The 13,409-nt window shown below is 42.2% G+C and overlaps 1 protein-coding gene across 1 annotated transcript in view; it reads left to right on the top strand.

Moving 5' to 3' along the window:
* The window catches only part of SLC35F1 (solute carrier family 35 member F1), a 231,079-nt gene extending 229,897 nt beyond the window's left edge, over positions 1–1,182 (top strand). The window contains exon 8 of the mRNA XM_030447866.1: positions 958–1,182. Within this exon, the coding sequence (XP_030303726.1) occupies positions 958–1,182 (225 nt within the window). The remainder of the gene's footprint in view (positions 1–957) is intronic.
* Positions 1,183–13,409: the final 12,227 nt, after the last annotated feature.

Below are 13,409 nucleotides of genomic sequence, written 5' to 3'. Positions count from 1 at the left end.
GTGCAAAAAGAAGTAACATGTAGTCTAGGACTGGGAGATGAGTTTTATGGACTGAAAGCCATTTTTGTGACCCTTACAGCAGGAACCCAGTATTTAAAGTTAATATCCACCTATCTATGTTTTTGAAACCCTGCCTTTGCCTTTATCTGCTAAGGTATTGCCAAAAAGGTTATTTATGTTGTATTTTTAGTCCAGGCACACTGAGCCTGGATATGTCAGAAAATTCAGGCTGACCCCTGATCCAGTGGAGCTGTGTGCCAAAATATGTGTACTTGAGCCTTCAGTTAATTGCCCTCCACACGTACTTTCAAACTTCTTGAGGTCAACCCAGAGCATGTTTCACAGCTGAAGTTCATCCTGTCCAAAGTCATATTAAATCTTCTAGAATCTGCTTTCTTTTACAAGCAAGGGAAGCTGCAGGTGGGTTTTTTAGGCCTTCATTAAAAGTATGCATATATTTAAAAGTGTATGTTTCTAGTGCTTATTTAAATGTTTCTTTAATTATATTTTTGTATGACCAAAAGCATATTATATTTCCCAGACATATGGTTTAGCTGTAATTAACTTAAGGCTTGTCCACTACCTTCCAGACAACTGTAGATGATAGTACCCCACACTGGAGCTAGAGAAATTTGGACTCGGAGAAGTAATTGGCTTTTCTAAAAGCACAACAAAATCATCTTTGTGTCTGTGACTGGAATCCATTGTGCCCAAGTCCCACCTGATCAATATTTGATATGCCTGGGCCACGGTGTGGCACCAGTTAGCTGCTGGTTATGGGAGACAGGGGAGTTGACGGGAGCAAATCAACTTTTAAGGAGATGTTCCCATAAAAAGCTGACATCCCAGTAGTAAGGGGGTTGTGCCAAAGCAAGGCTCTGTGCCTAGCTCTGCAGCTTCATGAGCTCAGGATAACCCGTGCTGTGTCTAATGACTCTGCTCTTTCTGTCTGCTTAGTTTTCAGGACTTTACTTGTTGTCATTCTTCACTATCCTTGTTGGTCTGGTGCTCTACTCTTCCACCTCCACCTACGTAGCCCAGGATCCTCGGGTGTACAAGCAGTTTCGGAACCCTTCAGGACCTGTTGTAGACCTGCCAGCCACGGGCCAGCTGGAGCCTTCAGTAACATACACCAGCCTGGGGCAGGAGACAGAAGAGGAGCCTCACGTTAGAGTTGCTTAAACCCAGGGTTGTTGATCACCTGCTGATGATCCAGTGGAGCTCATATATCCATTATCTCTGTATTGTACATAGAGAAAGGTATTTACCAGGTGCAGTGACACCGGTGAGATGCAAGGTAGCAAATAAGGAAAGCTCATAAAAATACAAATTAATTGTTCCAGGGTGTTCATTGCAAAGAATTGCCTGTACCTCATTTGCGATATGAGCAGCAGGTTTGCAATATAAACTGCTGCTTATCAATCAGCTCATTCAATCTCAAAATACCTGTGAAAGATGCTCAACATATAAGCTGAAATTACAAAAAAGAAATTCATCAAAGGGCCTTTTTGCACCCACTGAGTGATATTATGCCTAAGCCACACCAGTTGTGGAAAAGTCGCCTTTTTACAGCAAATACACTTGTGCTATCACTGTTAATTACTCTTTAAGATTTTTTTGTTTGCACCAAATAGATGGGTTACTCGTAGTAGAAACACCCTGACACATTTTTGCTAGCACCTTGGATTTGGTGAGGGAAAGACAACGCATTCATCTGTACTCTCTGTCTAGTTGCCCTTTCTAGGTAATCTGTTCCATGAATCCAGAGAAGGGACAATTTACAATATCTGTCTCTATTCTAGGAATAGGTATAAGGTGAGCATTTTAGCCTTTCTATATTTGCAGAAGTGAAGTACTGAAGCAGTGACCTCTCTGTGATCCATGGCAGTTTTCCTAGTGGCTGAGGTTCTGCATCAGGTGACGGGGAGTTTGTTTCTCTGTAGCCATGACTTAACACAGGTTTCTTACTTTTTAAATTTTAAGCTGTAAAAAGAAAAACGCATTTTCTAATTTCCTGTGTGTTGTACCTCTTCACAGTAAGATGATGTGGCATGTGGATTACAGGGCACTTATTTTAGATACTCGGAGCACCAAGGGCGCCTTTTGCTGTTCTGGTTTGCTTAGTCTCCCATGGTTCATTATTCTAACAATAGCTATTTAGAAACATGTCAGTTTTTCACCAAAGCCCACAAATGGTAAGAATCAAGAAGATTAAGTGATGAATTCATGAGCAGAAAGATTGAACCATCTGCTGACATTGCTGCAGTAGCACTAAGGCATTTGTACTGGCAGGGTGCAGCCAATTATTTTTCATTAACTGCAAAATTAGCAGAAGAAGTCAGCAGTTTTCTTGCATTCCTGGGGACCTGTGAAAATAGTGAGGGTGTGCTCCAAAATTGTACTTCTGCTCCAGAAGTCTTATCAGAATGGGGAAAATCAGTCACCACCACAAAAAAATCCTCTGCCTGTGTGCTTGATCTTCTGAGAGCCCAATAAAAGGAAATCATTATTTCAACATCCGTCATCCAATTTTAATTTAAAATTAAGGAAGGAGAGATGATCTTACATGTAACAGATAGGAGAAGGATCCAGGAGACATGAGTTTGATTCACAGATCTGCTACATCTCTGTGTGGTCCTTGGGCATGGCTTGCCTTCTGTGTGGCTGAGTTTCCCAATCTGCATAGATGGGAATAAAGATATTTTACCTACCTCACAGGGGTGTTATGGGACCAAGTTATTTAAAAATGCTTCAGGATCTTCAGAAGGATGGAGTTTAAGAAGTACACAGTGGTGCTGTAGAAGTGTGTATGCATTGCATTTGAAAACGGAGTTTATGTCAGGGTTGGTGAATATTCTGCTTGTGGGCATTGAAGATGAGTTTTATTTGAATGTTCTTCTGCTGATGAAATCTGTCTCAAATGAAAATGAAGGTCTTCATGTTTGAAAAATACAACTTACCTATTTCTATTTTAAAAAGAAAAAAAAAGTCAATCTGTACTCTGGAGATTAGAAAGGCCACACAGCAGTTCAAGCAAGCAGGATGGATTTCTGCTGAGGTAAAATGATTTATTCTGCTTTAATATAGAAGGGACTTCCCTAAAGCAGACTGGGAGAAGTATGTATGCATAATATATATGAAGTGGCAAATGCCAAAATGCTGTTGAACAGAAGTATGTTGTATCTTATTCTTGCTGTGGAGGAGGAGAAGAGATGATTTCTATCCAACTGTGTTTAGGCTGCCTGCCATGGTCTTTCAGCAGCTGATGGAATGGTCTACAGTATTGCCAAACCATGCCCAAAACTGGCCCAAAAACTTTGGTTAGAATGGCTTGCTTTTAAAGTCAAAGCGAGTTCTATGATTTTTTTCCCCTGAGTTCTGTTACTTTAATCTTTTCAGCATTCAGGTTTCCAAGTTTTTTTCTCTTAAAACATTTAGGACAAAACATTCCCTCTGAGAAATTGAATCTGTATTCTAGGAACAGGAAGGGAAGTCTAAATTCTACGGGATTAAAAGGAAAAAAAATTAAAAACCACACAAGAAATGTTGCCTGATACTTCAGGGCAAAGTCTGGGGGGTGGAAGTTCCTGCACATGGCCAGATGAAGCTCTTATGCACAGGGGCCAGCAAGCATCCTCAGGTGGGTTTTATACATTTCCCAGGAGCAGGAGCTCTGGCTACAACCACCATGGCTCCCTCAGGTACCTTGAGGCAAACTGGTGGGCACTTGTCAGCTCAGTCTTTTTTGCTACCTTTTATACCAATTAAATACCTTTCTCTGAACATTAGTCTCTGTGTTGATCTGAGAACCTTGAGGACTGCGTGTGCGTGTGTTTGTTTCATGTTTACAATTCTTTCCCTTGCATAATTGTTTTAGTTAATTTCGTTATTAGTATTTATTTTTAAGCCAAATGTTTGTAGTCCTTCCACCTCCCCCTCCTCATTTTTTTCTGACACTAACTTGTAGATGTTTGTTAGAGTCTTCTCAGAAACAGCTGAGCTGGAGACATCTCCCAGCCAGGTCGCCAGGCTGGGAGTTTCTACTTAATTGGGTTTGCAATCCACGGGTGGCTGAAATGTGCCATTTGAAGCACTTATTACAGGCTGTTTGAAAAGGCTCTGTTGTACAGAAATATGTTGTGAATGTCTCGGCGTGCACTCTGTGCCCAGCCAGCATCCCCTGTGTTGCTCACACAGGAGGAGTTTGATGAAGCAGCAAAGTGGGGCTGCTTCACCACCTGTGTTTCCCCTTAAAAAAAACCACAAAAAGGTGGATCCTTGGATTCACACCGGCATGCTGGTGTGGGATGGACCTCAAAGAAAAAACAGTAGGATAGCTTTACAAGTGACTTCATTGACTGAATAACTGAGGTCTGGTAAAGCATCACTTCTACCTGCTTGTTTCCTGCAGTTGGAGACCTCAGTAGGCACCAGCAAAGGTTCGGCTATCCGACCGGCAGCTACTCTCCGTGTTGTGTAGGAAGTCCCTAGCTCTGTGCAGCTCCTTGCCTGAACAAACTGGAACTCTCTCACACTCCTGGCCCCCAGAAGCCCTTAGCAAGACTGGTGTGATTTTCTGCTACTGGATGAAAGCCTTCACTGGGCGGCAGACCTTGTCTTTGTTCCAGCTATAAAGTTTCAAAATGTGCGAGGATAGACCAAGCAACTGAAAATTTTGCACCACTGTGTCATAAGAAGAAGTTTCAATGTATAGTGTAGAGATTGCTAACTTGTGCTATTAACATTTTGACAAGCCTGTAGTATCGTTTTCTTTCATTTTTTTAAAAAAAACATTTAGTATTCCTGAGCTAGCTACAAATACAAATTTTACCCCATGGGTAGGATTTTATTGTTAAATGCCATAATAAAGCACACTAATCTTGACACTGCAGATGGAAATATGAACCAAAACCAAAACCAAGTAAACAAAATCCCAACCCCAAATCCTGCATTGAAAAACTGATCAAACCTTTCTCCATTTTGATATTTGCATGCACCTATATGGACTGGCTGTGGCAATGTAATGCCTGTATAATGTTTTCAAATAAAAAAAAATAAATGCTTTATGAAAGCGGGGTTATTCGTTTCCTTGCTTGATTTCTTTTTGCTTTCTTAGCCTAAAAGGACTTTTCTGAAGTATAAGTGTTGACCGCAGGGCATAATTTTCACTGTGCTGAGGGTTTCTTTCCCACGTGAAGTGGTTAAACCTACAACTCCTCCCAAGGTGTCCAAGCTGATGTGCCATTAGGCACCCTCTGGTGCCTTGCCTGGCCCCAGGTGCTGCTCCAGAAGGGTAAGGGTGCACCCACTGTCTTAGTCTGTCATTCCCCTATGGCTAACTCAGTTATCCTGATTATTTGTTGCCGTCTTGGACAGAAAAGCCCTCCCCTGTGGCCTTCCAGAAATGTTTAAACAATCTGGAATTGTTCTGGAGCAATGCATGTATATGATGCTGAGTGTCTGCAGCTGCCTTGCCCGGCCCTGTGCTGCAGCACTATTCCAAGCAGCAAGCTGAAACAGGAGAAGAAAGGATGGACAAAAACTAGACATCAGGGGAAAATGGGTGTCAGGAATAGCACAAATGGGAAAGGAGAGAAGATGAGACTTTGGCTTGTTTAAAGTCCAGATGGGAAGACAGGAAAGGGAAATCCTGAGTGTGTGAGAGTAAGGGATTTTGTGAATATGGATTCACCTCTCAGAGTCTTTGCCAGCATGTGTATCTGTCCATCTCTCTTTGCTGCATGGCTCTGAGGGAAACTTCTCATCAATCTCTCTCACATACTTCACTGCTGAAAGTAAAAAAGGGAATGGAGACTGGTGAGCTCATTTCCAGCCTCTCCCTGCATCATAACTGCATCGAGCCTCAGACCTTATAAAGCCAGAAGTGCTGCAACAATCACAGAAATCAGTGTCAGGGGTTGGAAGGGATGTCAAGAGATCATAGAGTCCAACCCCCCTGCCAGAGTAGGACCATTTAGTGTAGGTCACAGACAAACACATCCAGGTGGGTTTTGAATATCTCCAGAGAAGGAGACTCCACAACCTCACTGTGCAGCCTGTTCCAGTGCTCTGTCACCTTCACAGGGAAAAAGCTTTTCCTTATGTTTACATGGAACCTCTTATGCTCCATCTTGCTTCCATTACCCCTTGTCCTACCATTGGTTATCGCTGAGAAGCATCTGGCTCCATCCTCCTGACACTCACCCTTTTCATATTTGGAAATATTAATGTCCTCTTCTCAAAACTAAAGAGCCCCAGCTCCCTCAGCCTTTTCTCATAAGGGAGATGTTCCACTCAACCATCTTTGAGGCTCTATGCTGGACCCTCTCAATCAGTTCCATGCCCTTCTTGAACCAAGGGACCCAGACCTGGACACAATATTCCAGATGTGGCCTCACCAGGTCAGAGTAGAAGGGGAGGAGAACCTGTCTCCACCTACTGACCACCCCCCTTCTAATGCACCCCAGGATGCCACTGGACTTCTTGGCCACAAGGGCACATTGCTGGCTCATGGTCATCCTTCCATCCACCAGCACCCCCAGGTCCCTTTCCTCTGTGCTGCTCTCTAACAAGGTCAATCCTCAACCTATACTGGTACCTGGGGTTGTTCTTTCCCAGATGCAAGACTCTACACTTGCCTTTGTTGTAATTCATTAAATTTCTCCTGCCTAATTTTCCAATGTGAATGTTCCCTAAGTTATCAAGAGCTCTAGAAACTGAGTGTGCTTGGATTCATCATGCTAACTGTTGATATGCCTTTTCCTCCAAATCTGCTCAAGAGTCTCTCTGGCATTACAAAAATCTCCTTTTATTGCCTGTCCGAAATTCAGCCTGGTGCTTGAGTCATATGAATAGTAATTGCTTTAAATTACTCTAAAAATAGATCATAAATGGCATTAATGGACCTTTCTGTACTTAAATTATGTCTCAACACTGAAGGATACTCAATCAGCTAAAATCTACCAGTATCCCTTTGTGTTTGTTTATTTAAAACTAGTTCTCAAAAATGTTAGATATCCAAAGCTGAGTGCTTAACAACACTATACTGTGGCATACAAATAAAGAAACAATGTTTTTTACAGTTATAAAAGTTGTTTTGTTAAATCTGCTGCACAATTTAAAAAAAAAAACAACCCTAACTGTAGTGAAATGAGGCAACCAGGTGCCACTAATTGCCAGGTAGTGGGCATGAGCTTGTGTTAAGCCCACCTGTGCCTGATTAAGGCAGGCCCCCACGGAGCATGAGCAGAATTAGGGGGCCAATAAAAGGCTCATGCACAGTGGGGCCTGCCCTAATCAGGCACAGGTGGGCTTAACACAAGCTCACGCCCACTACCTGGCAACTAGTGGCACCTGATTGCCTCATTTCACTACATAACTTTTGTGAAAGGGAACAACTCTGTTTCTGCAACCACAGAGTGGTGGGTACCAAATGCCAACAGAAGAGCTGTGATGATGACATTGGAGTAAGAGCACTGCCCATGCCATACTCCTCCTCTAATTTGAAATGCAGGCTCATGCACTGTGTTACTTATTAATAAAAACTCCTGCTAAATGGAGAATATTAATCCCACAGGGCTAATCAGTGGTTGGTCCCAGAGCAAGCGTAAGCCAAGCCACCAGCAGAAGACAAAACCCCACAAACTGACAGCAAAAAGAGAGTTGTTATCCTCAGACACTGCAGCTTGCATTGCAGCTGGGATTTCAGTTTGGGTAAAAGGCCCTCAGTATTTCTTCAGGCTCTCTTGCTGGCAGCATGGCACAGCACAGCCTCCACAGGCTCAGAAAACACCTTGGGTGCCACGAGGTTGTTTCATGGGGTGCAGGGTGGAACTCCCGTCCTGCCTCCCCCTGCATTGCACTCAGCAAGAAGGAGCCTGTATAGCAACCAGCTGGAGGAATAAAACTTTGCTCCAAGTGAATCTTGAGGCTGCAAGTGAAAAGTAGCAGGTGCAGTCCTTTCTGTTGTAAAATCATGCATTTAGTATTATTTGGGGGCATTTTTTTTCTATCTTGGAAGAATGATTTTTAATTGAAATTGATTAACTGAGTTATTCTGATGTTAGTGAGGTTAGAATTTGACCCTTTATGGATGGTCTAATGTTGCAGAGTCTTTTTAAGATTAAAGGTACTGTCAATCCTATATACTATACAAACATTTTAAAATTGAGATTAGGTGAAGCTGATTTTATTGCATTTATAACTTTTATTCTACTTAGCTTCTGATTTGTAGCCATGAGCTATAGTTGACTTTTTTGTGACTCCTTATTATATACAATGCCCTCAAGCAACTGCCTAGTGCTACCCTGATCTTAATGATGCATTATTAATTCCTGACTGCCAAATACATTATTTATACTAACTATTGCATTTTATACTCTATGTCTTGATAGCAACCGACTCATCCAATTGTAACATAACTGCAGAGGTGTCAGTATGAAATCTTCCCCTTTTTCCCATATGAAATATTTACATGCTTGTCAAGAGCAAAGTATTGGATTTACCACAGATAAATACTTTTTTTTAAATGAGACCTTACCAAAGCAGAGATGTATAATGAACGTGTGCTGAGTTTACATGATCATTGAGCACTGAAATGCTAAGCAATTCAAGTATGATGATGGAGACAATTTGCATACAGAATAGGGATTCTGATAGTTTGTAGGCTTGGATTTTTACAGGTGCATCTGAGCCCAAGGATCAACATTATGCGAGGTCATGCATATTTAAATCCACACTGCCTATAGCAGCCAGCCTCACAGAAGCCTGGCTTTTTGCCAGCTCCATAGCAAACAAGAAATCAGCATTTGCATATTCTTGAAATGATTATTTGCCTAAATGAAATTCCCAAGTGACAAGGGGGAAGGGAATGGACTAACCACGACAATAATCTGAACAGTCTCATTACGTGATTCCCTGTGAGCTTTGGCTGAATTAGCTGATAGAGTTCTTGGCAATGAACAATTCTGCAGATGCTAAATAGGTCACGCATGTATGCAACTATTGGAGTGGATTTCATGTCTTTATATCCCCATAGTTCTTCCCTGAGCCTACACTTTAATTAAAGAAAAAAGGGAGTACCCACAAAACAGAATGACAACTTTATTTGTGTAAAACTTGCAATTCAGATATTCCACACTTCAGGCTCCATTCAGCAGGATGTATTTAGTAACCAAGTTAGAGCTGCAGGACCTGCTTTAATATTGCATCTTTGAAGCACACCACTTCCAGTGGCAGGGTTGCTAACTGGGCACACAGGCCACACTGGACAACGAAGTGTTGGAAACCCCCCAAACTGTAGTCTTTTTTTTTTTCAATCTTGAGCTTTAATGCAACAAAAGGAAACAGGATTTTAAAATTAACCAGCTATGCACTGAAAGAAAAGAATAGCACCCATCTCCCTGGTACCTGTGCTCTGTAACCCAGTTTGTCAGACAGTCTTTGTTCCCAAGCCATCATCCACCCATCTCCACGTGGCTAAGGCCACTACTAAGCTCATCTTCTCTGCCCTTTTGCTCTAAGTTAGTCATCCTACCTTTTGAATCCCTAGCACAAATCAATTCATTCACATCTTCAAGTCCCTTACCTAATCTTTCCTCTTCCACTCTGTCCCCGTCCCCCCTGACACACAGTGTGGGTCCTCTGCCTGCTCACTGACCCCTCAGACAAACATCTTGCTGCTTTGTTGCCTGTGCAGTCCAGCAAAAAGGCCTTTTTGGCTTCATCATGGCTACAAAAAAAACCCCAAAAACAAAAAACAAAGCAAACAACAACAAAAACCCCAACAAAACAAAAATGAGCAAAACAAACAAAAAAACCCCAAAACAGCTCAAACCATCCCAAAATGCTCTATCAATACAATCCTATATGATACTCAGCCAGTGGTATACCAAGTAGTCATAAGGGCAGAAGGGATTCAGAAAATCAAGTCTGAGAAAATGTGCTTTTGCACACCATTTTCCTTACAGAAAAGGTGAAAACTCTTCCTTGCTAAAGCTGCCTCTCACTTTGAATCAGGGGGGTGGATGGTTCAAGTCATATGCTCTAATAAGTCAATAACAAAAGAAATCAGGTTATTTCAGACTGTGAAATGGCATTTGGATTTAGTGAGTGACATAACACATCAGCCCTTCCTGATGGAAAAGACAACTAAAAAAAGCAAAATGCCTCTCCAGATTATAGTTATTTAAATTGTTTTCAGAGATTACATTAACAATTCATTCACATGCACAGAGACCAGCTGCTTGTTCCCAGGTCTTCTCTCCTGCAGCTTGCATGTACCTCTCCAGCCTCTCTGCAGCTGGTCAAACCAAGAAAAGGCTTATTTCCATTATTAAATGTACATATATAGAGAGATAAAGGGTTTATCCAAGGTATAACTTTGACAACTCACAGCTTCTCTTGTATTAATGAATTATTTGAGCTGTGTTTGGTGCAAAATATGAACTGTGGTCATCACAGTCTTCACTTTTAGTGCCAACTTCAATTCATGAGTGAGGATGGAGAGATAGGACTGGCTCAGCTTTTCCTCTTTATTTCCTCTTGGGTGTGGAAAGGAAGAGGAAACTTGCTACAGCTACTTGAGTTCAAGTTCTCTGGCTAGATGCAAGGCTGTGCTCAGCAGAGCTAGCAGTCTGGGACCTCCCACATGTTTGCATTAATTGTTTTGAGCTGCTGAGCTAAAGAAAGTAATTGCAGCAACTGCCCCAGCCAGGGCTCATCTCCTCTACTGAAGAAGGGGAAGCATCCATGCCAGCTACAGCACAGGTATTTTGTTTTGAAAAGGGAATATTGATAGACTTGGCTATGAATGTGCATTATGAAGTACCAGGGATAGGCAACAGGCCCATTAAAAAAAAAAAATACTGTAGCACCCTTATTTTAACTTGCAGATTTTCCTTGTGAGTTGGCTCACACATGATACAAAAGGAACTTTTCTACTTTTCTTTTTGTTTGAGAGTCAGAGCAAAATGCAGATACAAAAAGGCAAAAAAACCTCAAGCTCCCCCAAAACAAAAAACAACCAACCAACCAAAACCACAAACAAACAAAAACAAAAAAACAGGAAAAAAAAACAAACCAACCAAAAGCCAAAAAACTTTCTCAGCCCAAGAAACTTTCAATCACATGAAATTCAGTCCTGTACCTTGCTTACATTGTATGGCAAGAAGGTGTCTGCAAGGCCAGGTCCAGAATCCTGCAGTCCCTTGTGAGAGGGAAGGTTCAGTCATGAAAGTGAAAAATGTGGCAGTGCAGAAGAGAAGAAAGTGGTGACATTGGGCAGAGAGATGGAGAGGGTCTGTTGGTGCGGGAAAAGGTTGAAAAATAAATGAACTGTGAAGGAAAGAAAGGCTGGGGGCTGACGAGCCATGGATGGAGGGGATATTTAGGAGACTGGAGAGTGGTGGGAGGGGGGGTTATCCCTTTGCCTGCTATGCAAATGCTGCAGAATCCAAAGACCTCTGATCACCACTGATCAGCAGCCAGTGGGGGGGGTAAATGTGCTGTGCCCTCATCTCCTTAAGCGGAGCATCTGCCCTCTGCCACACACAGGTTTCTGTGATTTCTCTCTCTTGGTTTTATAAAGCAATGTCTCCTCCACACTGCATCATTTCTCTTGACTTATACTAGAAAGTAGGGACTTCTTCTCTTAGGTGTTCCCCTTGGCTTTTTAATGGTTTTCTGGCACTCTCTGCCTTCGTCTGGGGGTTCCAGACTTCTATAGCTCTCTCTGAAATCACGGGGGTAAATAAAAAGGAGCTGCATTTCCTCTCCTATAAAGACAGGCTGAGAGACTTGGGGTTGTTCAGTCTGGAGAAATGAAGGCTCCAGTGAGACCTTTCAGTACATTAAGGGGGCCTGGCCTATAGGAAAGCTGAGAAGGGACTTTTTTACAAGGGAATTTAATGATAAGACAAGGGCTGATGGCTTTAAAATGAAAAAGGGGAAATTTAGGTTATATATTAGAAAGAAATTCTTCACTGTGCATTGTGGTCAGACACTGGAACTGGCTGACCAGAGAAGTAATGAATGTCCCCTCCCTGGAAGTGTTCAAGGCCAGGTCAGATGGGGCTTTGACCAACCGGATTTAGTGGGAGGTGTCCTTGCCCATGACAGGGAGGGGTGGAAATAGACAATCTTTTAGGTTCCTTCCAACCCAAACCATTCTGTGATTCAATGATTTGTAGGTAGGTCCTCCTAAGAAGCTGTATCCTGCAGGGCTAGTATTGGGTGTGCACATACCTAAACCAAGACACTGCCAAAGGCAATGAACAACCCCTCCCAAAATTCAACACAGAAATAAAATTCCTCAAACAAGAACACTACTCTGGAAATTGCCTTTATTCCTGTTGTCAGACAAGGTCTTCTTGTCACCTTGCTTCTTGGCATTTTGTACTACCAGTGGCCCCTTCCCCAAACTGAGATTTAAAAATGTATTTTAATGTACAAGGGAAAATTGTTGTGGTGTTGAACACATGTATTCTGGAGAGATGACATCCCTGCGAACATGAGAGATAGTCAGTATGTCTGAGCAGAGGGAAAATATCCCACCCTAGTTTGTTTTTCTGTGTTTTACACTGTTGAGACTGGCTGTCTTCTGCCTGTTCTTTGCAAAAGCAGAATGGCAACTGCTAAGTGCCTCTGAGGCACGTCTGGTGTTTGCCACTGGAACTTCCATGTAATGAAAAGTGCCAGGTGCTTTCTGGTTGTTAGTTCGAAATATTTTGTTAGGAAGAATTACAAGACTTATAAAATAACTTAACCTTGTTATATCAACATTTCTGGACAAAAGAAACTCCCAAATCTTATCTTCAACATTTCCTCTCCTGCTTGCTTTGTGCCTGGCATGCCACCGAGCCAGGGCAAAAAGATGTCACTGTCACTGGTTGTTCTGCAGGCTGGTGAGAAGATGAGAGGAGAGAAATAAACAGAAAAAAAGTGTTAGGGTTCTGTGGGCCTCTTGTCTGACACTTTCTGTAACTGGGGGTTCCTAAAGCAGTGAAGGCACAAGTGCTCTTTCACTCCCTAGATCTATACACGTGCTCAAGTCTTTCAAAGTAGAGACTAAGGGGAACATTTTGAACACAGATTTGATAAAGATAATAAAGGAAAAAAAGAGTGAAGCAGCACATGCAAGAGCTCACTGAACAGAAGGTTGTAATCACTAACCAAGTACAGTTTCAATCTGTGTTTTTTGCTAATGCATTTTGAAAAAAATAACATTGGTAAAATGCTTGGGCATTCTAATTTCATGAAATGAAAAGTGTGGTGTGCAGAAAATGAACCAGACACTCACACCACCCATTGACAAGTGCAGAAGGAATAATCCCCAGATGGAAGATGTCTACACAAAACTCTCCCCAGATTGCAATAGCACCTCCTGGGAATGAAAGCACATCTTCCATGGG

Source organism: Calypte anna, chromosome 3 (assembly GCF_003957555.1).
Source record: "Calypte anna isolate BGI_N300 chromosome 3, bCalAnn1_v1.p, whole genome shotgun sequence".
NCBI classification, from domain to species: Eukaryota; Metazoa; Chordata; class Aves; order Apodiformes; family Trochilidae; genus Calypte; species Calypte anna.
This window is presented reverse-complemented; position numbering and strand designations above follow the sequence as displayed.